Source organism: Mirounga angustirostris, unplaced genomic scaffold, assembly GCF_029215605.1.
Source record: "Mirounga angustirostris isolate CCGP_5_RB_7025 unplaced genomic scaffold, mMirAng1.0.hap1 SCAF_13, whole genome shotgun sequence".
Classification (NCBI taxonomy): domain Eukaryota; kingdom Metazoa; phylum Chordata; class Mammalia; order Carnivora; family Phocidae; genus Mirounga; species Mirounga angustirostris.
The window spans coordinates 90441774-90469763 of NW_026991721.1; the positions used below are offsets into that span (position 1 = coordinate 90441774).

Sequence of the window (27990 nt, forward strand, 5' to 3'; positions counted from 1 at the left end):
AAGATCAGCACTAGGCTTCATTAGTAAGTCTGTGTGCAGCAGGGTCCCCTGCCCTGGAGGTACGGGGCTTAGTGTGATGGGAAAATCTGGAGGCAGTGTTATCTGCCATCTGCCTCCTGGCCAAGTCTCTGCGGCCAGGAAATAGCTGCAGGGTGTGGACGACCAATGGAAGCTGAGCTCAACTTCCCTCCTGGGCTCCTTGCCTGGAGCATCAGTTCCTGAAAGTACAGATGGTGCTTTCTATTTTCTGAAAACACGAGGCACCAGCCTTGAAAGTGGGCTTCAAAAAATGTGCCAAAACATACTTGTTGACGATGAAGACCGACACTTGTTTAAATGTGAGGAGTTTACAGTTGGCACAACATCTTACCGCGTGAGCCCGAATGGAAATACAAAACCGTGCTACTTTAAAACCATAGTTCATTCTGCATTTTAAAGAAGACAAATGGAAGGTTGCTTTTGTTGCTGTTATTTTTTTTTTTTTAAAGATTTTATTTATTTGACAGAGAGAGACACGGCGAGAGAGGGAACACAAGCAGGGGGAGTGGGAGAGGGAGAAGCAGGCTCCCCGCGGAGCAGGGAGCCTGATGTGGGGCTCGATCCCAGGACCCTGGGATCATGACCTGAGCCAAAGGCAGACGCTTAACGACTGAGCCACCCAGGCGCCCCTTTGTTTTGTTTTTTGCTGTAGAAGTCCCCAAGCCCTAGCCTAGTCTGCAAGCTGAAGGGTAAGAAAAAGGGAAGGAACAACAAATGTAATAAAGAATGATCCATACAGGGTGCCTGGGTGGCTTGGATAGTTGAGCGTCTGCCTTCGGCTCGGGTCATGATCCCAGATCCCTGGGATCGGACCCCGAGTCCAGGTCCCTGCTCCGTGGGGAGCCTACTTCTCCCTCTCCCTCTGCCATCCCCTCTGCTTGTGCTCTCTGGCTCTATCTCTCTGTCAAATAAAGAGATAAAATCTTTTTTAAAAATGATCCGTATAATCAGTGTAAAGGGCCATCTCTCTGTGAGCGCAGGATAGTTCTACAATGTGCATGGTCTTTAAGAAACTGTCTCTTGTCATAGCATGGATAGGACCTATCCAGAGGGCAGCCATGGATACAAGCCTAAAGACTGAGCCCTCAAACTTTAATGTGCATGCGAATTACCTGGAGACCTTGTTAAAAGGCAGACTTTGTTTGATACACTAGTTCTTGGGGTTGCCTAAGACTGCACTTCTAGCAAGCTTCCAGGTGATGTCACAGCCCTATTCCACAGGTCACACTCAGCTATAAACAGACTCGGACGAAAGTCCTGGGAAATCAGTCTCCACTATACAAGTCAGGCGAATTTCCCTTATGTTCAACAGAACTCAGGTCTAGGCCATTCTCTACCTGAGTGAACAGATATTGAGGTCCCACTCAGAATTCTTAAGTATTCAAGATGAAAGTGATAATGGAGTTCTAGTGTAATCCCACTTTTACAGATAGGGACACTAAGCTCTCGGGGGGGCGGTTAAATCATTTGTCCATTATCATGTAACTATTTAAGTGTACTGTCAGGATTCTAATAGTGGTTTTCTGATCAGTGTCCTTTACTTGCCTCATGTAAGATAGGAAATCAGCCTACAACAGAAGATACAGGGCAGGACACGGTGTGAACAGTGTAGGCATCAGCAAAGCTGGGAGGGAATATAAGGGATAATAAAACCAATGCAGGTTTAAAATGTACAAAAGATCAGATACAAGAAAATGCAGTATAGATATAATCATTTTAATATTAATACAATAGTATTTGGGGAGACATCAAACAGGTCATTTCCACTAGGATAGAGTATGTAGGACAAAGCTCAGAAACAATCATGGGGAATTCCTTTCTTCCTCATGGGCTGAGTGATCCAGGCTCAGGTCTCAGGCAAAGCTGCCTTTAAACCCACTTTTTTTAAACCCACACCGTGTCCTGTCCCCTTATCTTTATTACAGATCAGAGCCCGCTTAGAGGCCTCATGGGTTCAGGCCAGGACTGAAGATTTCATTATCACCTTCTCACTGAGATGTTAAACAATTCAGGAGAAACATCTGTCTCAAACAATGATGATTCAATCCAGTCCCTTAGGCAGTGAGAGGGAAGGCATGCCATATTGGCTAGCAAAATCCAAACAGAATCAACCAAGAAGGCCACCAGCAGTGCCATCTCTCACAGTGGACCCCTGGAGTCTCTCTCTTCGTGATCTTGAGGTCATATTGATCCCAGTATTGGCTTTCAACCTCCCCTCCAATTCTCCATCCTATCTTAGAATAGAAAATTGGATAGCTCACCTGTCTGGTCCTGCTAAGTATATAAGATCAAAGGGAATAGATAAATATAATGCACAGCATCCTCTTATTCAGGCATCCCTAACATCAGTGCTGTACCCTTGGGTGTGGCATGCACGCCACCTGTTTTTCATGTGGTCACTCTGGAAAACCTGGGAGGAACGTTACTGCCTAAGAACACTTGAAATCCCTCCAAGAAAGGGAACAGGTTCTGGGACCACTGACGCTGGGCTGAGGGTATGCTGGGGAAGGTGGATCATCCACCTTCCACCCAAAGGGAACCTGGAACAGAGAGGCAAGGTGGGATGTGTGCATCCTTCACTCTGATGGCAAGAAACTGATAGGATCAAGGTAAAATACAAAAATAATACCACAGCAGGAGAGCATAAAGCAAAGAGCAGTAGCGTGGGAGAGACACTTGTTTTTCTGGACAGTGTCCTCAGAGGGCAAAGATGGAGGGGTCCACGGATGACTTGGTGAAAACAATAGCAGCTTTCACAAGCTCTTGCATGATGGAGGCTGTTATGAGGAGAAAACAAGAATTAGGGCTGAACAACCATGGTGAGAATAAATACTCATCCCCCGAGACTCTCCATACACCTGCCTGATCAGCTACCCTGACGCCTGGCTCCTGTCTTTCTTCAACACCTCTGACTTCGGTCTTCTTACTGCTCAGAGTCCCTTTCACCTTCTCTGGTCCCAGAAATACTCAACAGCAGTGAGATAATAAATCCCCCAGGAGTGAGAGCTCCTGTCCAACCCTATACTCAGCATACTGCTGAGACAGTGAGGAGAACAAATGCCACTTCATGTCCTTCTCACAATTCACAGTCCCCATCCATGTCCCCTTCCCTCTTTACTCACCTCTCCTCTCCCCCAGTTTAAGAACGCACCCTCATCCTACCAAGGAGAGGATTATCTGGGAGACCAGAAAAGGTCTGAACCAGGACGGTCAGGGGAGGGGACTATGAGAACTCCTCCCCAGTCACCTTCAAGCAGGCCTGGAGGCTCCGTGCCAGGGAAGATGATTAGCTTCCTAAGGAAGGAAGGAGAGGGGGTCTTAGCATTGAACTCCTACCTGCATGGATGTGAATCCAGGTTCTGGCCTTCTTTTCCAGAAGTTCCCACTCACCCTTCATTTGCTTAGCATTGGAATGCAGCCAGACCACTGCCAGGACTGTGGCCCAGCTTGAGGAATTTGCATCCTGTACAATAGACAAAGACTCCCCTGAAGGCTCCAGTTGGAGCTGGAAGCCCCTCAAGGGGATGCAAACAGCTCCGCTCCCTCCTCACTCACTTTGCCCCAACCTGCTATTAAATGTGATGACCTGTTCTCTCTGTACCTCCTCTACTACTTGTATAATGTCAGGCCCTGAATGTCAGGGCAATAATCCCCTGAGTCTTTTTTTTTTAATTTTTTATTGTTATGTTAATTATCATACATTACATCATTAGTTTTTGATGTAGTGTTCCATGATTCATTGTTTGTGCATAACACCCAGTGCTCCATGCAGAACGTGCCCTCTTTAATACCCATCACCAGGCTAACCCATCGTCCCACCCCCCTCCCCTCTAGAACCCTCAGTTTGTTTTTCAGAGTCCATCGTCTCTCATGGTTCGTCTCCCCCTCCAATTCCCCCCGCTTCATTCTTCCCCTCCTGCTATCTTCTTCTTTTTTTTTTTTTAACATATAATGTATTATTTGTTTCAGAGGTACAGGTCTGTGATTCAACAGTCTTGCACAATTCACAGCGCTCACCATAGCACATACCCTCCCCAGTGTCTATCACCCAGCCACCCCATCCCTCCCACCCCCCACCACTCTAGCAACCCTCAGTTTGTTTCCTGAGATTAAGAATTCCTCATATCAGTGAGGTCATATGATACATGTCTTTCTCTGATTGACTTATTTCGCTCAGCATAATACCCTCCAGTTCCATCCACGTCGTTGCAAATGGCAAGATCTCATTCCTTTTGATGGCTGCATAATATTCCATTGTATATATATATACCACTTCTTCTTTATCCATTCATCTGTTGATGGACATCTTGGCTCTTTCCACAATTTGGGTATTGTGGACATTGCTGCTATAAACATTGGGGTGCATGTACCCCTTCGGATCCCTACATTTGTATCTTTGGAATCCCCTGAGTCTTAAGGTAGAAAAGTCTTAAGTTTTAAATCCAGCATAACCATCAGGACAGTGCTTAAAACTCCTACAACATCCCCAACAAGGATGCCTAAGCTATGAGAAGAGAAACATGTGGATAATTGCTTTGTATTTTATAATGTATTTTCATTTGAATCTTCGCCAAACAAAAAAAGAGGAATTATCAATAATGACATTTTTAAGAGAGAAAACTGATTCACACAAAAGTGAAATGATTTGCCCAAAGTTAGCCTTCTAACAAATGACATAGTTGGGACTGGAGGCCCAATATTCTGATTCGAGTCATCGTGCTCACGTCACTTAAGAGAGAGTCTCTGCCACAGAATGGAAAATGGTCTCCTGTGAGTTTTCACCCATGGTCCCAACTTTAGTTTTTAGAGTCAACAGATCAAGAGAAATTGCTCTTTTATATCATGACCTTTAAACTTTGGAAACAGCTATCAAGTCTTCTCTGAGGAGTCCTGTTTCAATCAAAATTCTCAATTCCTGGGGCACCTGGTGGCTCAGTTGGTTAAGCATCTGCCTTCGGCTCAGGTCATGATCCCAGGGTCCTGGGATTGAGCCCTGCATCGGGCTCCCTGCTCAGCCGGGAAGCCTGCTTCTCCTTCTCCCACTCCCCCTGCTTGTGTTCCCCTCTTGCTGTCTCTCTCTGTCAAATAAATAAATAAAATCTTAAAAAAATTCTCAATTCCTGGGGCACCTGGGTGGCTCAGTAGATTAAGCATCTGCCTCTGGCTCAGGTCATGATCTTAGAGTTCTGGGATCGAACCCCACATCGGGCTCCCTGCTCAGCAAGGAGTCTGCTTCTCCCTCTCCCTCTCCTTCTGCCCTACCCCCCAGCTTGACCTAGGGCACGCAAGCACGTGTGCACTCTCTCTCTCTCCCAAATAAATAAATAAATAAATAAATCTTTTTAAAAATTCCTAATTCCTTTAATTTTTCTTTAAGAGGACTGCTCATGTCAAACCAGTAAGAATCCCCATGCTTGATCTAGTCTAGAAACAAACATCAGAGTGGTTTTTAAAATGTATCTCCTTAAAGAGTGTTAGGCTGAGCAAAATAAGTCAATCAGAGAAAGACATGTATCATATGACCTCACTGATATGAGGAATTCTTTTTTTTTTTTTTTTTTGATATGAGGAATTCTTAATCTCAGGAAACAAACTGAGGGTTGCTGGAGTGGGGGGGGGTGGGAGGGATGGGGTGGCTGGGTGATAGACACTGGGGAGGGTATGTGCTATGGTGAGCACTGCGAATTGTGCAAGACTGTTGAATCACAGATCTGTACCTCTGAAACAAATGATACATTATATGTTAAAAAAACATTATATATCTCCTTAAATAGTCATATCTGGAGGTCAGTGTACTAATGAATTTCTATGACCACAGCCCAAAATATGTAACATGAACAGATCTTCTGACAACCTATTGCCTTCCACTGATCATAAATCACATCTCCTGGTCCCCCTGAAGTTGGCGGTCACCTCAAATCTCCATGTGCAACAGTTCTTAAGTCATTTTGCTTCTAATCTCTACTTATATAGTTGAGGATTTAGAACCAAAAACAGTATTTTGATTCCTATTAAGTCGTATATTTTTTCACAAAATATTGCAAGTCCTTCATTATTCAAGGTCTTTTGGGATCTCGATTTTCTCAATACCCCATCTCCCAGTTTTGGCAAATTTACAAATAGGAAAACATGGGATCTGAATTTTCCTTAAAAATATAAACCTCCAGAGAATTCAGAGCCCAGGGGCTCTAAAAATCTGTTTTAAGTTTCAGTGCAATGAATTTTAAATGAGTTTGTTCTCAGTCCATACACTCATCATTTAAAAAATTCAAATTCCTTACTGAAATTCAGGTACACCAGGATTCCTGACTCCCTGGATTTATTGGCCCAGTTACCATTATCAAAGAAGGAAATGTTAGTCTGACTTGTCATTGGTTTCCCAATGAAACCAAGTTAGAATGTCATGATTCTTGTATCTTCTTCCACTTTTTGATAAATTATCCTTTTAATTATTTGTTCTAGAATAGTATTTTTCAACAGATATATAATGCTAAACACACATACAATCTTAAATGTACTAGTAGCCACATGTCAAAATATAAAAGTAAACAGTTACAATTATTTTACTAATATGTTGTATTTAACCTAATATATTCAAAATATCATTTTAACATGTAATCAATATAAAAATAATTATTGAGAGTATTTACATTCCTTTTTTTTTTTACATTAAGTTTTCACATAAGTGAAATCAGCATGTGTTTCACAATTATAGCACATTTTAATTCACTTAAGAATTTGGCTCCTCATTTGCATTAGCCATATTTCAAGTGCTTAAGAGTCACATGACTAGTGGATACTGTAGTGGATGATGCAGTTACAGGGTCTCTGAGGTTTATTTAACCACCTTTCACGTTTTGAAAATTCAGAATGGCACCCATCTTTCAGGCTTTTGGCATTTTGTCCTTATTTAACAATTTCTCAATTAGAAGATTTGGTCAGTTACCTCGAGACTGTGGAATGTAATCTGTCCTCGTCAGCATACTCAAACACATTCGAAATAACTAGGTCATCCCTATTAATACTTCCCCTATCCTGACTTCAGTGAAATTTGGATAATTTGTGGGCCACATCCTTTGTTTTGAAGAGAAGCAATGTGGGTCCTGAAGACAGTTCTAGAATTTAATCCAGCTCTGCCACAGATTGCCTGGCTAACCTCAGACACATTATTATAGTTCTCTATAAACAACAATATGAATAGGATTTACCTTACTTAATTATGGTGATGAATAAATAAATAGATGTTAAGTGCTTAGCACAGTGTCTGGCATAGAGTAATTGCTCAAAAAATATTAGATGATGGGCAGGGAATATAAAGTGAGAGAGGATGCTTCCTTTCCCTTTGTCATCCATCAACTCCCACCAACTAGGTTATTAGTTCCTTGTTCTTTCTGTTCTAACATACAAAGAAAAACTTTCAACCTCTGTTTATTAGAAATTAATTTAGTTTATGGCCTCTTCTATTCTCCTTTCTCAGATAAATAATGATTCACCCAAATCTCATTACTGAACCCAACCCCTCAAAAACATGCATCCTCCTTTTTTCTTCTCTGAATCTTACCTTGACAGGGACTGCAGCCAGTAAGTCTTCCAAACTTTTACCTAGGATCCCAGCCAGATTTTCATCCAGATACCAAGAACCATCTGCATTCTGGAGGGAAATCAGCTGCACAAGATGATTATCTCCAAAGACTTTGGGGAAGAAAAAAAGAGAGGATGAGAAATTAGGGAGCTACTGACCCCTTAGCATACCTGAGAAAGACAGATCTGACTTCAGAGACAGGCTATCGCAAGAGTGAAGAGTGAAGCAGATCCTACCAAGACACCTGTTTAGTCCTTCCTCTGTTTTCTCTGTGACAATGTAGGCCACCTGAGTGGTACACTAACTCTAGGGGTGCTACACTTAAAAATTTAGCAGTAAGAAAATGATAATGCTGCTTAAAGTTTTATCCAGTCCTATTAATGGGCCTAAAAACTTGACATATATTAAAGAATTCTAGACCAATATAGCTTGAATTTTAATTTTAAAAAATTTCAAAAGAAAACCAAAAGAACAGAACAGATCAACAAAACTAGGAGCTGGTTCTTTGAAAAAATTAACAAGATTGATAAACCCCTGGCCAGACTTATCAAAAAGAAAGAGACAGGACCCAAATAAACAAAATCATGAATGAAAGAGGAGAGATCACAACCAACACCAAAGAAATACAAACAATTATAAGAACATATTATGAGCAACTCTATGCCAGCAAATTAGATAACCTGGAAGAAATGGATGCATTCCTAGAGATGTATCAACTACCAAAACTGAATCAGGAAGAAATAGAAAACCTGAAGAGACCTATCACCACTAAGGAAATTGAAGCAGTCTTCAAAAATCTCCCAAAAAACAAAAGCCCGGGGCCAGATGGCTTCCCAGGGGAATTCTACCAAACATTTCAAGAAGAATTAATACCTATTCTTCTGAAGCTGTTCCAAAAAACAGAAATGGAAGGAAAACTTCCAAACTCATTTTATAAGGCCAGCATTACCATGATCCCAAAACCAGAAAAAGACCACATCAAGAAGGAGAATTACAGACCAATATCCTTGATGAACATGGATGCAAAAATTCTCACCAAAATACTAGCCAATAGGATCCAACAGTACATTAAAAGGATTATTCACTACGACCAAGTGGAATTTATCCCTGGGCTGCAAGGTTGGTTCAACATCTGCAAATCACTCAATGTGATACAATACATTAATAAAAGAAAAAACAAGAACCATATGATCTTTTCAACAGATGCAGAAAAAGCATTTGACAAAGTACAGCATCCTTTCTTTTTTTTTTAGTATCTTTTTAAAAAATTGTTTATTGTTACGTTAATCACCATACATTACATCATTAGTTTTAGATGTAGTGTTCCATGATGCATTGTTTGTGCATAACACCCAGTGCTCCATGGAGACGTGCCCTCATAATACCCATCACCAGGCTAACCCATCCTCCTACCCCTCTCCCCTCTAGAACCCTCAGTTTGTTTTTCAGAGTCCATTGTCTCTCATGGTTCGTCTCCCCCTCCGATTTCCCCCCCTTCATTCTTCCCCTCCTGCTATCTTCTTTTTTTTTTTTAACATATATTGCATTATTTGTTTCAGAGATTCAACAGTCTTGCACAATTCACAGTGCTTACCAGAGCACATACCCTCCCCAGTGTCTATCACCCAGTCACCCCATCCCTTCCACCCCACCTCCCACTCCAGCAACCCTCAGTTTGTTTCCTGAGATTAGGAATTCCTCATATCAGTGAGGTCATATGATACATGTCTTTCTCTGTTTGACTTATTTCGCTCAGCATAATACCCTCCAGTTCCATCCACGTCGTTGCAAATGGCAAGATCTCATTCCTTTTGGTGGCTGCATAATATTCCATTGTATATATATACCACATCTTCTTTATCCATTCATAGGACAGCATCCTTTCTTTTTTTTTTTTTTATAAAGATTTTATTTATTTATTTGAGAGAGAGAGAATGAGAGACACAGAGCATGAGAGGGAGGAGGGTCAGAGGGAGAAGCAGACTCCCCGCCGAGCAGGGAGCCCGATGCGGGACTTGATCCCGGGACTCCAGGATCATGACCTGAGCCGAAGGCAGTCGCTTAACCAACTGAGCCACCCAGGCACCCGACAGCATCCTTTCTTGATCAAAACTCTTCAGAGTGCAGGGATAGAGGGTACATACCTCAATATCATAAAAGCCATCTATGAAAAACTCACAGCGAATATCATTCTCAATGGGGAAAAACTGAGAGCTTTCCCCCTAAGGTCAGGAACACGGCAGGAATGTCCACTATCACCAATGCTATTCAAAATAGTCCTAGAAGTCCTAGCCACAGCAATCAGACAACAAAAAGAAATAAAAGGCATCCAAATTGGCAAAGAAGAAGTCAAACTCTGTTTGCAGATGATATGATACTTTATGTGGAAAACCCAAAAGATTCCACCCCAAAACTGCTAGAAGTCATACAGGAATTCAGTAAAGTGGCAGGATATAAAATCAATGCACAGAAATCTGTTACATTTCTATACACCAACAACAAGACAGAAGAAAGAGAAATTAAGAAGTCGATCCCATTTACAATTGCACCCAAAATCATAATATACCTAGAAATAAATCTAACCAAAGAGGCAAAGAATCTGTACTCAGAAAACTATAAAATACTCATGAAAGAAATTGAGGAAGACACAAAGAAATGGAAAAACGTTCCATGCTCATGGATTGGAAGAACAAATATTGTGAAGATGTCAATGCTACCTAGAGCAACCTACACATTCAATGCAATCCCTATCAAAATACCATCTACTTTTTTCAAAGAAATGGAACAAATAATCCTAAAATTTGTATGGAACCAGAAAAGACCCCGCATAGCCAGAGGAATGTTGAAAAAGAAAAGCAAAGCTGGCACCATCACAATTCCAGACTTCGAGCTCTATTACAAAGCTGTCATCATCAAGGCAGTATGGTACTGGCACAAAAACAGGCACATCGATCAATGGAACAGAATAGAGAGCCCAGAAATGGACCCTCAACGCTATGGTCAACTACTCTTTGACAAAGCAGGAAAGAATTTCCAATGGAAAAAAGACAGTCTCTTCAACAAATGGTGTTGGGAAAATTGGATAGCCACATGCAGAAGAATGAAACTGGACCATTTCCTTACACCACACACAAAAATAGACTCCAAATGGTTGAAAGACCTCAGTGTGAGACAGGAGTCCATCCAAATCCTAAAGGAGAACACAGGCAGCAACCTCTTCGACCTCAGCTGCAGCAACTTCTTCCTAGAAACATTGCCAAATGCAAGGGAAGCAAGGGCAAAAATGAACTATTGGGACTTCATTAAGATAGAAAGCTTTTGCACAGCAAAAGAAACAGTCAACAAAACCAAAAGACAACCAACAGAATGGGAGAAGATATTTGCAAATGACATTATCAGATAAAGGGCTAGTATCCAAAATCTATAAAGAACTTCTTAAACTCAACACCCAAAGAAGAAATGATCCAATCAAGAAATGGGCAGAAGACATGAACAGACATTTTTCCAAAGACATGCAAATGGCCAACAGACACATGAAAAAGTGCTCAACATCGCTTGGCATCAGGGAAATCCAAATCAAAACCTCAATGAGATACCACTCACACCAGTCAGAATGGCTAAAATTAACAAGTCAGGAAATGACAGATGTTGGCGGGGATGCGGAGAAAGGGGAACCCTCCTACACTGTTGGTCGGAATGCAAGCTGGTGCAGCCACTCTGGAAAACAGTATGGAGGTTCCTCAAAAAGTTGAAAATAGAGTTACCATACGATCCAGCAATTGCTCTACTGGGTATTTACCCCAAAGATACAAATGTAGGGATCCGAAGGAGTATGTGCACCGGGATGTTTATAGCAGCAATGTCCACAATAGCCAAACTATGGAAAGAGCCAAGATGTCCATCAACAGATGAATGGATAAAGAAGAAGTGGTATATATATACAATGGAATATTATGCAGCCATCAAAAGGAATGAGATCTTGCCATTTGCAACAACGTGGATGGAACTGGAGGGTATTATGCTGAGCGAAATAAGTCAATCAGAGAAAGACATGTATCATATGACCTCACTGATATGAGGAATTCTTAATCTCAGGAAACAAACTGAGGGTTGCTAGAGTGGCGGGGGGTGGGAGCGAGGGGTGGCGGGGTGATAGACATTGGGGAGGTATGTGCTATGGTAAGCACTGTGAATTGTGTAAGACTGTTGAATTACAGACCTGTACCTCTGAAACAAATAATACATTATATGTTAAAAAAAAAAAAGAAGAAGAAGATAGCAGGAGGGGAAGAATGAAGGGGGGAAATTGGAGGAGGAGATGAACCATGAGAGACTATGGACTCCGAAAAACAAACTGAGGGTTCTAGAGGGGAGGGGGGTGGGGGGATGCGTTAGCCTGGTGATGGGTATTAAAGAGGGCACATTCTGCATGGAGTTTGGTGTTATACGCAAACAATGAATCATGGAACACTACATCAAAAACTAATGATGTAATGTATGGTGATTAACATAACATAATTAAAAAAAAATAGAAGTAGTTGCTAATTAGTTCACAAGAACCAGAAGCTTAACACTCCTGGGTAACTTTTCTCTCTACTCTGTTAAGAGCATTTGTAAGAGAGAAAGGTTGAAGCTGGAATATTCCAAGTTGGGAAGGCCTAGGGAACTAACAAAAAGCGAGAAGCTACTCTGCGACTAACATTAAGAATTTTCTCATGATAACCCTGTAAGGTGAGTAGTTGTACAGCTGAGGGAGAAGTGACTTAATTTACCTAAAACTCCACAGTAATTGGGAAGACAGAGATCTGACTCCACCTGAGACCTTGAAGCCTTCTCTTTAACTAGCAACCTAAAGAGAATGAATAAGTAGAGGGTAAATGGCAAATAAGATGTATAAACGATTAAACAGCTGTATACCACAAACTCTTGCTACAAAGATCGGAGACTAAAAAGAAGTTGCCTTTAAGCCAATTTTAGTAGAAAAGGTACTTCTTGGTGACAAAATGTACTTTGACTCAATATGTCATGTATATGAGAAGCCCAGCTGTTTGGAACACAAGGTAATGACCAAGAATACCCTTCGGTGACAGAACGGAAGTCATTAGCCAGCATTGGGAAGATCTCTTTTCAAACCCAACTTGTAAAAGGCTGACCAGTGCAGCAGGTGGCCCAAACAGGGTGGCAGCAGAGTTCTGCAGGGGGAAGCCCCCAGCCTGCTGAGATGGCAATGTTTAACCAGGGCTTGACCCAGACTCTGCTGGCTACGTTTCAGGGTCCTATACCATAGACTAATCTAAGGCTGACCCTGGCAAACATAGAGACTGGACAAATCTCACCCTCTGCCTGACACTTTTCAAACAGATTACCTCCTAGCTAGAGAAAGCCAAAGGAAGTAGAGCATGGAAGATTAGTTCTTCGGGCCCACAGAGCAGAGAAGAGAACTGAGGCCCATCTCACCTGTACAATGAGTTTCAAAGTTGGTCCTGTTGGTGGGAAAATGAGCCCTTTCCATCTGAGGAGAGGCCATTGGGGGAAACATGCATTTCTTCTTCTTTTTTTTTTTTTAATTTATTTATTTGACAGAGAGATAGAGAACACAAGTAGGCAAAGCAGCAGGCAGAGGGAGAGGGAGAAGCAGACTCTCCGCTGAGCAGGGAGCCCGATGCGGGGCTTGATCCCAGGTCCTTGGGATCATGACCTGAGCCGAAGGCAGCCGCCCAACCGACTAAGCCACCCAGGTGCCCCGCATTTCTTCTTTAGTCTATCACCAAGAGCATGGGGTTTGTCTAGTCCTACACAGGTGAGAGACAAACATGGGTGAGAAAAAGTCCCCGAAAAGATGCTTACCTAGAGCGCACAGGTCCTTGCTAACCACGGGCTTACAGGGTTTGCAACCATCCTGCTGATCTGGCATACCCACATAACGACTGGTCCGTGTGGGCTGAGATGCAGGGGAAAAGTAGGAGGACTTGGCATTTGGAAGAGCTGAAAAATACCAGTACAGACATTAAGACTGAGGCTCCTCTGCTCTCTGCTATTGGCAAAGGGCCCTGAGAATGTGGGACACCTGCCCTCCTATCCATGTCTGCCTCAGCCACCACATTTACTGAGCATTTTTTTCTTCTCCCATGAGCCCACCTCCTACATACACCCTCACCACCTGAGCCCTTCCTACTGTGTCCTCTGGAACCCTTGATACCTGACAATGATCTTTCCTGCATCTTTCCTTTCATTACAGGAGGCTTTTTCCAACTACTTGTCTTAACTTAAAAACTAATTTTTTTCTTCCAAAAACTGCTCTCCCTCTATCCCTCTCAGAGGGTGCTCTCTCAAGGTACTACATAGCCCAAGTACCCAGGTTTGGAAGGTGGGATTGGCAACCTCTTCAGTCCCAATTGTGGCATCCAGCTCATTACCGCTCCACCCTCATCTGGATTGCCTTCCTCATATTCTTAATGCTATCAACCTCCAACCTCTCTATCACTTCCCATTATTCAGTAAAGTATCAGAATGCTAGTTTCTAGACTTGCGCTTCATTGCAAGGCCTGCCATCATCTGGAGAGATTTCGGTACCCTTGTAGATAACCTATCCAGCACCCTCATTCAAAGCTTCTTGACTTCCTCAAATCAAAGGGCTTCAGCTTCCATTCTATTTCAGTCACTCCCTCCCAAGCCAGAATCTCATTATCCAGCAAACTGTTCCACCTGTCAAAAACAAATTGGGAGAAAACACACACACACACACACACACACAATAATCCTACTTTTTAAATATGGTCTCCAATTTTTGCAGCCTTCTAACTCAGAGATCTGTCTTTTACCTGGCCTTTGACTTCATCTGGATCTCTCAGTCTGTGTCTCCTCTGCTTTTTCCCTACGATCCACTTCCTTCTGTCTTTAATCTCTTTTCTATTTAGCTTCAATCCCAGGTCCCACACTTCACCACTCTCTTACCAGTCTTTCCAAGTATCTGATTTCCTTTTCATCACACCCATCTGGCAAAACCCCAACCTCGAAAATGAGTCAACACTCTGCTCCCTTTGTTCTTCCACCAAAGCTGCTGAGTCCTGCTGAAATGAATCACATGGGGTACGCTTCCCTTTGCTAGCTTAGTGCCACTAAAAAAGTCAAGGTATCAAAATTAAACTGGACCCTCAACACTCCTTGGCAAATGCCTTATTTCTCCCTGGGAATTTCACTCTCCAGTTGTCCATGGAGCTACTGCAAACCCTTTCCTCAAACCCTCTATTCTACCACTTCTTGTTTCATACTCATTAGTGAATTTTGCTGTCTCTTTCACTAAAACTATTGAAAACCTGGGGCGCCTGGGTGGCTCAGTTAGCATCTGCCTTCAGCTCAGGTCATGATCCCAGGGTCCTGGGATCGAGCCCTACATCGGGCTCCCTGCTCAGCAGGAAGCCTGCTTCTCCCTCTCCCACTCCCCTTGCTTGTGTTCCCTCTCTCACTGTCAAATAAATAAATAAAATCTTAAAAAAAAAAAAAAACTATTGAAAAAAACCTATCGGACAGAAACTCCAAGCTCTTGCCTCTCAGCCTGTGAACTAGAACCGAATCCTACCACCTTTCCTCCTCTTCCTGGCAACAGTGGGAGAGTGTCCTAATACTTGTCTCGTTACAGGCTAATCCTTCCACTGCTGCTCTGTGGGTCATCTTCTCTTCCTCAAACACCTGTTTCAATTAACTACCCTTTTCCCCTCCCCAAAAATGTCAACCCTCTCTGCTGACACTCTCCTACTGGTGTTACAACATCCTCAAATCTCTCCCATTCTGAAATTTTAAAGAGATATAATAAACACACAAAAATCCACCTCAACTCTACAACTTCTATACATGTCACTCTCTATTTATTCCCCTTTTCAGCTAAATGTTTATCAAAAGTGTCTATACACTCATTTCCCAACTCTTTCTCTTTAACATTCTGTAATATGGATTCTTTCCCAATCTAAGCCAATGAAATTGCTCTTGATTACATTAACAAGAACTTCTTTGATAGCAACCCCATCATCCCCTTTCAAGTTTTTACTTTGACTTGTCTGCAGTATCTGATACTTTGGTAATTCCCTTTGTTATATCATAGTTTCCTTTGTTTTGAATATGCACTCACTTCTTTTCTTCCTACTTCATTCCTTTTTTATTCTGGTTCAAGGAATGCTCTGCTACCCATCCCTAGATACTGGGTTTTCTTCAGTGTTTCAATCTCATCCCCCTTTCATCTCACTCTATACCTGCCCCATGAATAATCTCAACTATTCTCCTGATTTTAGTTATGACCTAGATGTTAAATATTGCCAGATGTGTATCTTTATCCCTGAGCTCTCCTCTGAACACCAGCCCATCTACTTGTTTTTCTACTGGACATCTTCATGTGCATATTCCATAGGGATCTCAAGTTCAAAATACTCAAAAATAATTCAACATACCTTCTAAAATTGCTCCTATACTTTTGTTACTTTACTTAAATAAATGATACCGTTATACACGCAGTTGTCTAAACAAAACTCTGGGCTCACCTTGAAGCCTGCCTCTACAACTCACATCACGTATTCCCCTCCAGCCACAGAATCCTGCCCGGGAAATTTCTCCACCTGATGCTAACCTTTAAGCCCCTCATATCTATACTCAAGCTTGCTTGGCTTTCACCTGGGACACCCATTCCCTAACACTCCCAGATCACTCCCATCAGCCATCTGTATAATCATTAACCATTGAATTATCAATAGGATCAGCTTCAGATTTAGACAGTTTGAATACTCAGTGTTTATGTGCACTTTCTGTTTCACTTGTCCTTGTTTTTTTTTCCCTTGGATTATTTAAAATCTCCTTGCCTATGGCATATTTTCTAGTTCCCCTAGAAAGGCACCACACCAGCCAGAAATCCTAGATGTGGAGAGATAGGGAAAAAAATTCAACGTCACAGGCTTTTACTTCAAATGATATGTTTCGATATCCAGAACCCCTTAATTTACATGAGTTCCAGGAGGGTAAAACTCACCACATCCATGGTATTGTGGCATCATTGAAGCTGCACCCAAAAGAATTGGCCTTGGAACGTCCCTACAAGTCAGGGGCCCCTGAACTGGCTTGTTGACATTCTTGTTGACCGCAATGAAGGCTGTCTGGGAGCTTATGACTCCACAATCAATGCTGATTTTCAGCACATCTTTTTTATCTTTTGCTGGAGTATCCCTGAAGCCCATGTCCTTGGCTCGGAGAAAGGACTTGGCAGCAAGGCGGTGAATGGTGAAGCTAAAAGAGAATCATCCCCATGACTTAGGGAAGAGCATGCATGTGCCAGTTACTCAGGGCCCTCAGAAGTTAGCATTGGCAGAAAGAGGAAAATGCCAGATAAAGGAAGAGATAAGACTTGAATGGGTTAGAAAGGTAAAGTGATTGTAGGGACACAACTGAGCCCCCCAAATTAAGAGAAAGAAACCAACCCTCTCAATGATGGCAGAGAAAGAAAGAAAGAAGAAAGAAAGAAAGAAAGGAAGAAAGGAAGGAAGGAAGGAAGGAAGGAAGGAAGGAAGGAAGGAAGGAAGGAAGGAAGGAAGGAAGAAAAAGAAAGAAAGAAAGAAAAAGAAAGAAAGAAAGAAAGAAAGAAAGAAGAAAGAAAGAAGAAAGAAAGAAGAAAGAAAGAAAGAAAGAAAGAAAGAAAGAAAGAAAGAAAGAAAGAAAGAAAGAAAGAAAGAAAAAAGAAAATAGCAAAGCAAAACAGAATTCTCACTTGTCATCGGGCTTGGGTTGTAGAGAAAATGTCACCCTATTCTCCAAACTCTTGCCCTGGAGTGTGTACTTGAGGTTGACTTCTCCTGTCGCCTCTGCTGGCTACAAAGTAGAGAAGAGTAGACATGATGGAAGGGAGAGGTCACGAAGAGAAAGGTCACAACTGAGGCCGCTCCCCAACCCAACACATTAAAATGTCTGACTAGGAACCAGGTAGCTCAGGAAATCAGAAACCTGAAATTATGGAGAAGCGGGGTAGACTGGCTCCACCTGGCAAGTGTGATCTCTTGATGAGACTCCATTGGTTTTAAGAAAATTGTCCAGAGCAGAGTTTAGGGAAGTAGCTACTCTGATGAGAGGAACAAACATGAATAGGAACTCACAGGCATGGTCCCACTCAAAAGGGCATAGACGATTAACCTCTGACCCTTATAGAGGACAGTCTGTTCTGGTGAAAGCATTTTAGCAGACAGGCCACGAGGCAAATCCCAGCTCACAGAAATATCCTCTACTGCAGGCTGTAGAGCACGTTTCAGGGCCCTAAGAGCCTGGTGGAGGAAAGAGAACAGAATAAGCACAAAATATAATAATGGCAATAATGACCACTGTTAGCTGAATATTTATTACGCACCAGATTCTATGCAACACAGTATATGCTATGTCTATTCCTTAATACTATACTAGGACATGGTAAGGGAGGATAAGGTAAAGGATAACATCACCCAAAAAAGAGGAACTTACAAGTATAAGCAGAGCTAGAAGATGCCTTCCCTTGTGTATACTAATCAAATGCACTATCAACGTACCACCTCTACCAATCTACCAGACATACTACAATTGTTCCTTCTTGTTTTCTTTGTCTCATGTGCATGGAGGATAGGATATAGCCAACCAGAAGAGTTCCTCAAGCACACATCTAGAATCTCAATCATGACAGTCAAAATTCTCTGTTTCTCTATTTCTGGTCTTAAACACAAAGCCCTAACCTCTTCCAGCATCTTGTCTCTGGGCTTCCAACTAGTAGGACCAGATGCCATTTCTCCAGAAACTACAGTGGGCCCCTTTTACATAAGGCCCAAAGTAACCCCACTATGTATTATAGCCCAAGGTGTTATGGAAATAAGAGTATGAATCCTGGTGTCAAGCTGTTGCTTCTGCCCTTGTGGCAATGTCCCCCCTGCTCCACACTCCTTCTGCATCACCCCTTCTAGACACAGGCCTGTCCCTCACCTTGGACTGCATCCTGTCCTTGCCTGTGATAAATTCTGAAGTGCCACCTGCCACCCGGGCAATGCCTTTTATTAGGCTGGTAGAGGCTCCTTCTCCAATACCAAAGGAGAAACATCTGCAATTATACAAGGAAAAGAGCTTAGAGACAGGCACTAAAGCGTGAAATTATAAAATTAATACATTGTAGTCAAGAATACATAGTCTACTTCCTTGACCAAAAGCATAATAGCTACAATTTGTTGAGCATATTCTATGTTTCAGGAGACCAAATGCCTTAAATTGATGATGCAGTTTAATCATTTCAAGACTCCTATGAGGCAGGCTTATGCTTCATTTTATGGGTATGAAACTGAAGCCCAGAGAATGTAAGAAATATGTCCAAGATCACACACCTACTAAATGGTAGAGATGACATTCGAATACTAATCTGCCTGACCATAAGATCCCATATATATATATATTTTACTGATTCTTGAAGCAGTATATCCTCATCAATTATTTTAATAATAAATCCAAGGTTAATTGGACAGTGGTGAAGTGGTGAATTAGGACAAAATAGACACTATCATCCGTGCGTGACTAACATTGTACTGGAACCATATCCACCCTGGCAAGACCAGTCTTAAGGTGGGAAAGAGTTCTAACTGGAGAGTTCTCTCCCTGCCATAATCCGTGTGAACCAAGATTTTTAATCACAATTTGGTTTCCCAAATAGAACTGTCTATAAAAAGAATGTGTTGATAATACTAATACAAGCATTTTTAGAAGGCGTGACAAGGAGACTTCTCATTGTAAATTAATACACTGGAATTTTTGGCTTATGTATCCGTCTCTTTTGAATTAGGTTAGTGTGAGTCATCATCCCCAATTCTAGTGATGTCAGCATCAGGATTAATATTCTAAACTTGAAGGGCTAAGAACTGAACTTCTAATTATGGTAACCTACCTTTGGCCATGCCCCCAGAGACCACAGCCTGCCAGCATCTTGATATTTATCACCTTCAAATTTCCAACACAATCTTGCAACTGAAGCCTACATTCCTTATGGCTTACTAAAGGGCATTTATGTCTATGTTTAAGTGTTTTATGTATAAAACTAAAGCTAAGAAATATTTATTGATGGCTAACAATATGCTTAGAACTTACTTAAGTGCTTCTTGTGGGTGATAATAAAGAATACAATTATAATAAATGCAAAAAATTATATAGCACATATTTTGTGTCAAGCACAGTTCCTAATGCTTTACTTAGGTATACCCTTTGAACCCTCACAGTAAACCCATAAGGTTAAGTACTGCTATTATTCCCATTTTCAAATGAGGAAACTAAGACTTAGGGAGTTTAGTTGATTTATCCAAACAGCCAGCAAGCAGCAGAAGTAGAACTTAAATATATGATTTTTGACTTAAAGTAGAATGACATAAGGACCCTCTGCTCACAGGACTGCCAAAAAGTTGTTTCAGCCAGTAGAGAACTGGAAAAGCCATATACAATATTCTTAATAATTTTTTTGAAAACATCAAGTGGTTACCAAGACAAGAGGAATCTATGGGCCATGACGTGGGAGAGGAGGGAGGCAAGAGAGATGAGCCTGGCATCTGGTATCCTGTTACCCCTTAAAGCTAATGCCAAGTGCAAAATGGATGGCTCAAAGCATGGAAAGCCAAGACTTGGACTTTCCAAAAAGAAGGTGCCCTTACAGACACCCCAGGTTTTTATAAAACAACCCTGTAGAACTACAGCCCAGAGGTAGAGGTGAATCTGAAATAAACCAGCCATCAAATGACTGAAGCTCATTTGACTCTAACCGGACTCAGATTATCTGCTTCTAGTCTAGCAACGCATCAGAAGCAAAGAGTACATCCTTGCAGAGGGAAGATAACATCGTCTAGAGGCTCAAAGAACTTCTACAACTTTTCATATAAAATATCTGACACTAATGAAGGAATAGAAAAATCCCCAAATATTGGGAAATTATACACTATACTTCTGAATAACGTAGGCTTTAGAAAATCATAATGGTAATTAGAAAAATCTTCTTAAGTGGATGTCACTGGACACTGACAGATCCAGATTTAAGATTCAGATATAGATATGCTTAAATTTAAGGATCTAAATACATATATTAGAAAAGAAAAAGAAGTCTCAAAATCAACTACCTAAGCATCCATCTCCAGAGGTTAGAAAAAGAACAGCCAATAAACCCAAAGAATTTATATGGGGGCGAATTTAAAGGGAAATAATAAAGATAAGGGCAAATATTATTGATATAAAAAACTACCATAGAATAGACAGGATTTAAAAACCTCAAAAGTGCTGGTGCTCTGAAAAGATTATTAAAATTGACAAGCATTTAAGACAAGGAAAAAAACAGAGAAGACACAAATAACCAACATCGAGAATGAAAAGGTAATATATCACAGATTCTACAAAATTTAACAACAGCATAAAGCAATACAGCATAATTTTTTTATGCAAAAAAATTTGAAAATTTAGATAAAATATACAAACGCCCACAAAAAGCAAAAACATATAGAAATATGAATAGTTCATTTCAATGAAAGAGATTTAAAAACTTTCCCACAAAAAAGAAAGCCTCCTATCAACTTCTAGTAAACATTTAATAAAGAAAATCTTTCAGATAATAGAAAAATAGATGACTCTTCTCAGCTCATTTTATCATGCTGGCATAACATTGATTTCAAAACCTGACAAGAATATTATAAGAAAATACATGTTGATATTCTCACAAAAATAGATTTAAAAATCCGAAACAGGTATTCGCCAACTGAATCCAAAAATACATTAAAAAGGTTAATACATCACCACTAATTTGGGTTTATTTCAGAAAGGCAAGATCTAGTCATTATAATTCACACTACTCATTATAATTCTAACACTAGTCACTATAATTCACACATTAAAAGAAAAAAGGATAAAATCATACACTTATCTCAATAGATACATAAAATGCATTTGATATAATTCCACAACCACTCATTGTTTTTGTAAAAAAAAAAAAAAGAGCAAGGAACTCAAAACAGAAATAAAATATCCTTAATCTGATAAAGGATATCTACAAAAAAAACCTATAGCCAACAATCACACTTATTTTTTTTAAAGCTTTTATTTATTTTGAGAGAGAGAGAAAGTGAGAGAGGGAACACAAGCAGGGGGAGTGGCAGGCAGAGGGAGAGAGAGAAGCAGGTTCCCCGCTGAGCAGGGGGCCATCCCAGGACCCCGGGATCATGACTTGAGCCAAAGGTAGACACTTAACCCACTGAGCCACCCAGGCACTCAACAATCACATTTACTGATGCAGTGTCGAACATGTCCCCTCTGAAGGCCAAAATAAGATAAGAATGCTAGCTATGACCATATCTATTCAGGTTTGTGCTAAAACTCTTTTCCAGGGCAATAGAGAAGGGAAGAAAAATAAATATGTAAGGACTGGAAAGGAAAAAAATAAGGCTGACATTATTTGCAAATATGATTATCCATAGAAAATCTACAAGAATCTACAAATATACTATTAGAATTAATATTTAAATAAGGCAAAGTCACTGAATAAAAAGTCAGTGTAAATTTTAAAAGCTACTAGAATCAATTTCTACATGGAAATAAGTGCCCGGTAAATAAAATGTTTCAAAAATACTATTTAAAATAGGGGGGGAAAATCACCTAGGGAAAAAATCTAATAAAAAAGGCATGAAGACATCTACACAGAGAATTAGAAAACATTATAGAGAGATTTGGTGTGTATTGTTGGATTAAGGAAATGAGTATATTTACTAATTTTATGGGAAACCAGATTTTTCACCATGGAGGAAAGAAAACACAAATATGGAATAGAAGAAAAAAGAGAAAGAACGTTATGTCATTACCTTGGAATTAGGGGCATCAGTAAAAAAAAAAAAAAAAATTAACATTCACTGGTTCAGTCTGCCAAAAATGCCTACCATCAATAACAGCCCAGTAACAAAGAGTTACACCTAATACTCAAATATTAACTTCTATTAATCATTTTCACTAAAAGAAATGAGGCTTCTTGTAGAAATAGCTGGCTACAGGAATGGGAAAGTACAGGTGAGTCTGAAACTCTTTTTGTAAGAAAGAAAGAAATCTTCAAAAATCAAAGAGACACACAAAAAAAGACGTAGGAGCAAGTGAAAAGCAGCCTCCACTGGTCAAATGTGGAATTTTGAGAATCTAAATGAAAAATGAAAGTAACAAATCTTAAAAAATTGAAAAATAATGAAAAAATCCAAAAATATATTGATATAAGAAAAAGAAGGGAGGGAGCGAGAGAAGGAGGGGGAAGAGAAACTCTTCTTTACAGTAGGATGCCAACTAATCTGGAAAAGTTGACAGAATTTAAAAATCACTATTTATAACCACTGACAGTAATAACATTTGGACAATCATCATCAATGAATGCTGAATCTACTGACTAAATATTTGTCGAGAACAGGATGTTTACAAAATTTCAAAGTTATCTGTCAGGTACCAGCTTTAACAAAGTGGTCAAACTTATCACCAGGCCCAACATTACTTTTGGAATATTTCTTCCTGAAATATTTAATATTACCCCAAACATGAATTTAAATAGTCAAACAAACATAAATTGAGATTCTACAAAAATAACTAGCTAGTACTCTTTCAAGATATCAGCATCGTGAAAGATAATGAAAAGCTGAGGATCTCTCCCAGAGTGAAGAAGATTTAAAATAACATAACAATGAAAATATTTGGTCTTCGATTTCCTCCTGGAACAAAACCAAAGACAAAAATCTATACAGGACATTATTAGAAAACTTGTTGGGGCGCCTGGGTGGCTCAATCCATTAAACATCCAGCTCTTGATTTTGGCTCAGGTCATGATCTCAGGGTCTTTGAGAGTGAGCCCTGTGTCAGACTCCGTGCTCAGTGGGGAGTCTGCTTTTCTCCTTCTCCCTCTCCTTCTGCCCCTCCCCCCACTCATGCACTCTCTCCAGCCTCCCCCTCTCTAAAATAAAGAAGTAAATCTTTTTCAAAAATTTCTTTAAAAAAAAAGAAAACTTGGCAAATATAGCCAGCCTATCTTTAGATAGTAATAGTATCATCTTGGGGCGCCTGGGTGGTTCAGTCGTTAAGCGTCTGCCTTCGACTCAGGTTGTGATCCCAGGGTCCTGGAATCGAGCCCCGTATTGGGCTCCTTGCTCAGCAGGAAGCCTCCTTCTCCCTCTCCCACTCCCCCTGCTTGTGTTCCCTCTCTCGATGTCTCTCTCTGTCAAATAAATAAACAAAATCTTAAAAAAAAAAAAAGATAATAGTATCATCTCAACATTAAATACCCTGAATTTATTAGTTTTATTGTGGTTATTCATCAGGACGTCCTTGTTCTTAGAAGATGAGTGCATTATTATTTGCATATGAAGAATTACAGTATCTGTGGCTTGCTCTCAAATATTTCAGACCAAAAAAAATAGGTGAAGCAAATGTGGGAAAATGTTGACATCTGGTGGAAGAGTATATTGTTCTATTCTTACAACATCTCTATAGGTTTAAATTTTTTAAATAAAACATTGGAAGCACATATTAGAAGAACCAAGAAAGGCCTCAATATGGGGAGGGTATGTGCTATGGTGAGCGCTGTGAATTGTGTAAGACTGACGAATCACAGACCTGTACCCCTGAAACAAATAATACATTATATGTTAATAAAAAAAAAGGCTTAAATAAATGGATGGACATACCATGTAAATAGACTAAAATACTCAATTTGGTAAGTACTAAATTCTCCCAAAACTGATCTATAAAATCAATGCAATTCTCTTTTTTTAAGTGATCTCTATGCCCAACTTGGGGCTCAAACTCACAACCCCAAGATCAAGAGTTACATGCTCTACTAACTGAGCCACCCAGGTGCCCCTAAAGTTAATGCAATTCTAATCGATATCTCAACAGCCTCCTTTTTTAGGTAAAAACTGACAAGATAATTCTAAAATACAAATATAAAGAATCATGAATAGCTGAGACAATCTTGAAAAAAAAAAAAACAAAGTTGAGTACTTACTCTATTGGAAATCAATATTTATCAGAAGGCTACATAAATTTATCTGGTATAGTTCTGGCACATGTCTAGATAAATAGACTAATGGAATGGAACAAAGGATCCAGAAATAATCAATACATGTGTAGATGCTTATTTGTGACAAAAATGACACTGTACATCAGGGAGGAAAGGACAAACTTTCATTAAATGGTACAGGGTCAATTTGATATCAACATGAAGAGATGATGAAAATTGGCCCCTGCCTTCCACAATGCATAAAAATAAAATCCAGGCAAACTATACATCTAACTATAAAAGAAAAAATGATAAAACTTCTAGAAAATAACAAACAAAAATAGCTCATGACTTTGGGTAGGGAAAGACTTTTTAACAGGACACAAAAAACACTAACTGTAAAGGTAAAGACTAAAAAATTATATTACAATGAAGAAAAACTATTAATAGATATCATTCTGAGAGTGAAAAGAAAAGCTATAGAATAGGAAAAAATATATTTCCAGAACATATTAACAAAGTCCTTGTGTCCTGACCACAGACTGAACTAAAGATCAGTAAAAAAAGAAAGTCTAACAGAAAAAAAAAAAAAATAGGAGAGATTTAAAGGTACATCACAAAACAGGACATCCAACTGGTTAATAAATATGAAAAGGCACTCAACTCCATTAGTTACCAGGAAAATGCAAATTAAAACCATAATGCGATACCACTTTACACCTACAAAATTAGTTAAGGTTTACAAAGACAAACAATGCCAAATTTTGGATAGGAATCTGGGCAACTAGAACCCTCATACAATGCTGGTATGAATTAAATTAGTACAATAACTTGGAAAACTATCTGGCATTCCCAATAAATTCTACAACTATGTCAACGCAAAGAAATTTTGTGTGCATATATATATATACACATATATATGAAATAAGTATGTATACATGCATATGTGTGTATGTGCAAAAAATACATATATAAGAATGCTAGGATATTCATAGAAGAATTATTTTTAGCAGCTAAACCAAAGTCGATCAGCAGTAGAATTAATAAATAAATTATGGAATAATCACCCTATGGAATACTACACACCAATAAAAATTAACCACAGCTCCATGCAAAATATGTATGAATATCAACATACTGCTGAGGGAAAGAAGATACACAGAAACAAAAACATATTGTATAACCCATTTATTTTTATTTAAAAACAAAAATAAACCATGGTGTTATAAATTAGGAGAGCTATTTCCTTTGGAGAGGAAAAAGTTAGTAGTGATCGAAGTGATACAGTGATCAGCTGTATACTTATGATTTGTGTAGCTTTATGTTTTACTTTGATAAAAATGTTTATAGTTTAAAAAAACTGTCTTACTATTTAATTTTTGTTTCCATTATGGTTTAGAAAGAATAAAGGGCAATGACTTTGTGGTGTTACTGATGTTATTTAGAAAATTACTTTTATCTTTTAGTGGAGAGGGGGAAAATGATATAGAAAAAAACTTGTCAGCTAGTAAAACTAAAATTCTTCAATCACTCTATCCTCCACAAGGAATGTCAACACCGGTACCATGCGGATTAGACTATAGGTGGCATTACCTGGATCAGTCACCCAGAAATCACGTTCTCTTCCTACCTGTGCCTCAGCCTGTTTCTCTTGACTTCGTTAATTATATTAAACGTGTCAGTAACTTCTCCATCTGTGAAGACAAAAAGCTGTCGAAGGAAAGAAGACATTCATCAAATCTCTGTGAAGATCATTTTTTTTATTCTTATGTTAATCCCCATACCTTACATCATTAGTTTTAGATGAAGTGTTCCATGATTCATTGTTTGTGCATAACACCCAGTGCTCCATGCAGAATGTGCCCTCCTCAATACCCACCACCAGGCTAACCCATCCTCCCACCCCCCTCCCCTCTAGAACCCTGTTTGTTTTTCAGAGTCCATCGTCTCTCATGGTTCGTCTACCCCTCCGATTTTCCCTGCTTCATTCTTCCCCTCCCGCTACCTTCTTCTTCACTGTGAAGATCATTTTTAAGATACTGGAATTCGCCCTTGGAAAAAAATCAACCATTTTGTTGCAGAGACTGATGCCTCCTCAGACTGGCATGAGGGCCCTAATTTTCCACGGTCACTTGCACCACGTTCTCACAAGGTTTGTTGGGCACCTGGGATTTTCCTCACCTCCCCCTTCTCATCTCATCTAAGGCTTTTGTGGAACTCTGCAAAAGGACCTCCATCACCCACAGCCCACAGCACAGACTAAGGAAGAAGAATTCTATTACATGCTTCTTGTCTTTTTCTCCTTACTATATGATAGAAGACTGAATTATATATCATGTTTTAACAATCCTACAATGAAGCTCAGGGGTATGGATTTTTGAGCAGAGATTTCATTCCCTCTGTCGCCTCCTATCAGCTCTCTTCCAGTTCCTACCTGAAGGGGGTGGCCCGCAATGGAAGGTTCCCTGTAAATGATCTGGAGCGGTGTCAAGATTTCCGTGCCCCCCAGGTCAGCCCGCATAAGCTTAACTCTCCTCAGTGCCTCTTCCATGGTCTGCTGAGTGTACTGCACACTATTCCTGAGAAACAAACAAACACGCCCCGTGACATGATAGCTGTTCAACACCATGCAGTACCAAGTCCCTGAACTGAGATGCCCCCACTGGAAACAACGTCGCCTGAAATACCCACTGCCAAGGTCAACTGTGGAGTAACCCACTTTAGCAATCTAGTCCTTTCTTTAAAGTATCTTTTTGGACTCTCAATGGGCTTTCTAGAAACTTACGGAAAGAACGCCTCATAGGAACTTCCAAATCCATAGACATTGAAATAACAGCCTATAGGCAAACTCTTCAGCAGCAAAAGCAGTGTTTCCTGAAGGAAGAGAGTACGGGGAGACAGTGAGAGAGGATCCTCTCAGACACAGAGATGCTGTCAGTCTAACTCTTGAGAGAGCAGACCTTCACCCACTTCATGAGTCCAGGCCCTTATAGTCCAAGGCTAGCCTCAGAGTGGTCATGGTAGATGTAGTTCAGATGGGGAACACACCCAAAGTACCAGATGGGCCCTAATTTAATTCCTGAGATTCATCCCCATTTGTGCATGTAACCAGAAAGAGAGAGGAACTAGTTTTACCTTGGCTGCCTCTATGCGCAGCTGAGATTTATCCTGTTTACTTATGGGGCATTGCATACTTCCTGAGCGGTCCATGAGGAAGACGAATTCTCCACAGATAACTGGTGACTGAGCTTCTGGGATATTTGGGTAGAAACACACCATCGCAGACGGATCTTTCATGAAACCATCTACTTAGAAAGGATAAGGACACTGTAAGATCTAACAATTG

The 27990-nt window shown here is 40.2% G+C and overlaps 1 protein-coding gene across 4 annotated transcripts in view; it reads right to left on the reverse strand.

Annotated features, from left to right (window-relative positions):
• Positions 1–1734: 1734 nt before the first annotated feature.
• VWA5A (von Willebrand factor A domain containing 5A) overlaps positions 1735–27990 on the reverse strand; it is a 38036-nt gene continuing 11780 nt past the window's right edge. For 2 of the 4 annotated variants that reach the window (XM_064577304.1, XM_064577303.1), the window contains exons 8-19: positions 27780–27952; positions 27430–27518; positions 27079–27223; positions 26275–26354; positions 18596–18710; positions 17749–17913; positions 17367–17467; positions 16635–16888; positions 13469–13606; positions 7601–7731; positions 3376–3502; positions 1735–2816 (exon numbers count right to left, since the gene is read on the reverse strand). In XM_064577304.1, coding sequence (XP_064433374.1) covers positions 2737–2816; positions 3376–3502; positions 7601–7731; positions 13469–13606; positions 16635–16888; positions 17367–17467; positions 17749–17913; positions 18596–18710; positions 26275–26354; positions 27079–27223; positions 27430–27518; positions 27780–27952 — 1598 coding nt within the window. In that variant the 3' untranslated portion in view covers positions 1735–2736. Of the gene's footprint in view, positions 2817–3286; positions 3334–3375; positions 3503–7600; positions 7732–13468; positions 13607–16634; positions 16889–17366; positions 17468–17748; positions 17914–18595; positions 18711–26274; positions 26355–27078; positions 27224–27429; positions 27519–27779; positions 27953–27990 lie in introns of all 4 variants that reach the window. The other 2 variants (XM_064577306.1, XM_064577305.1) reach the window with 2 other exon arrangements.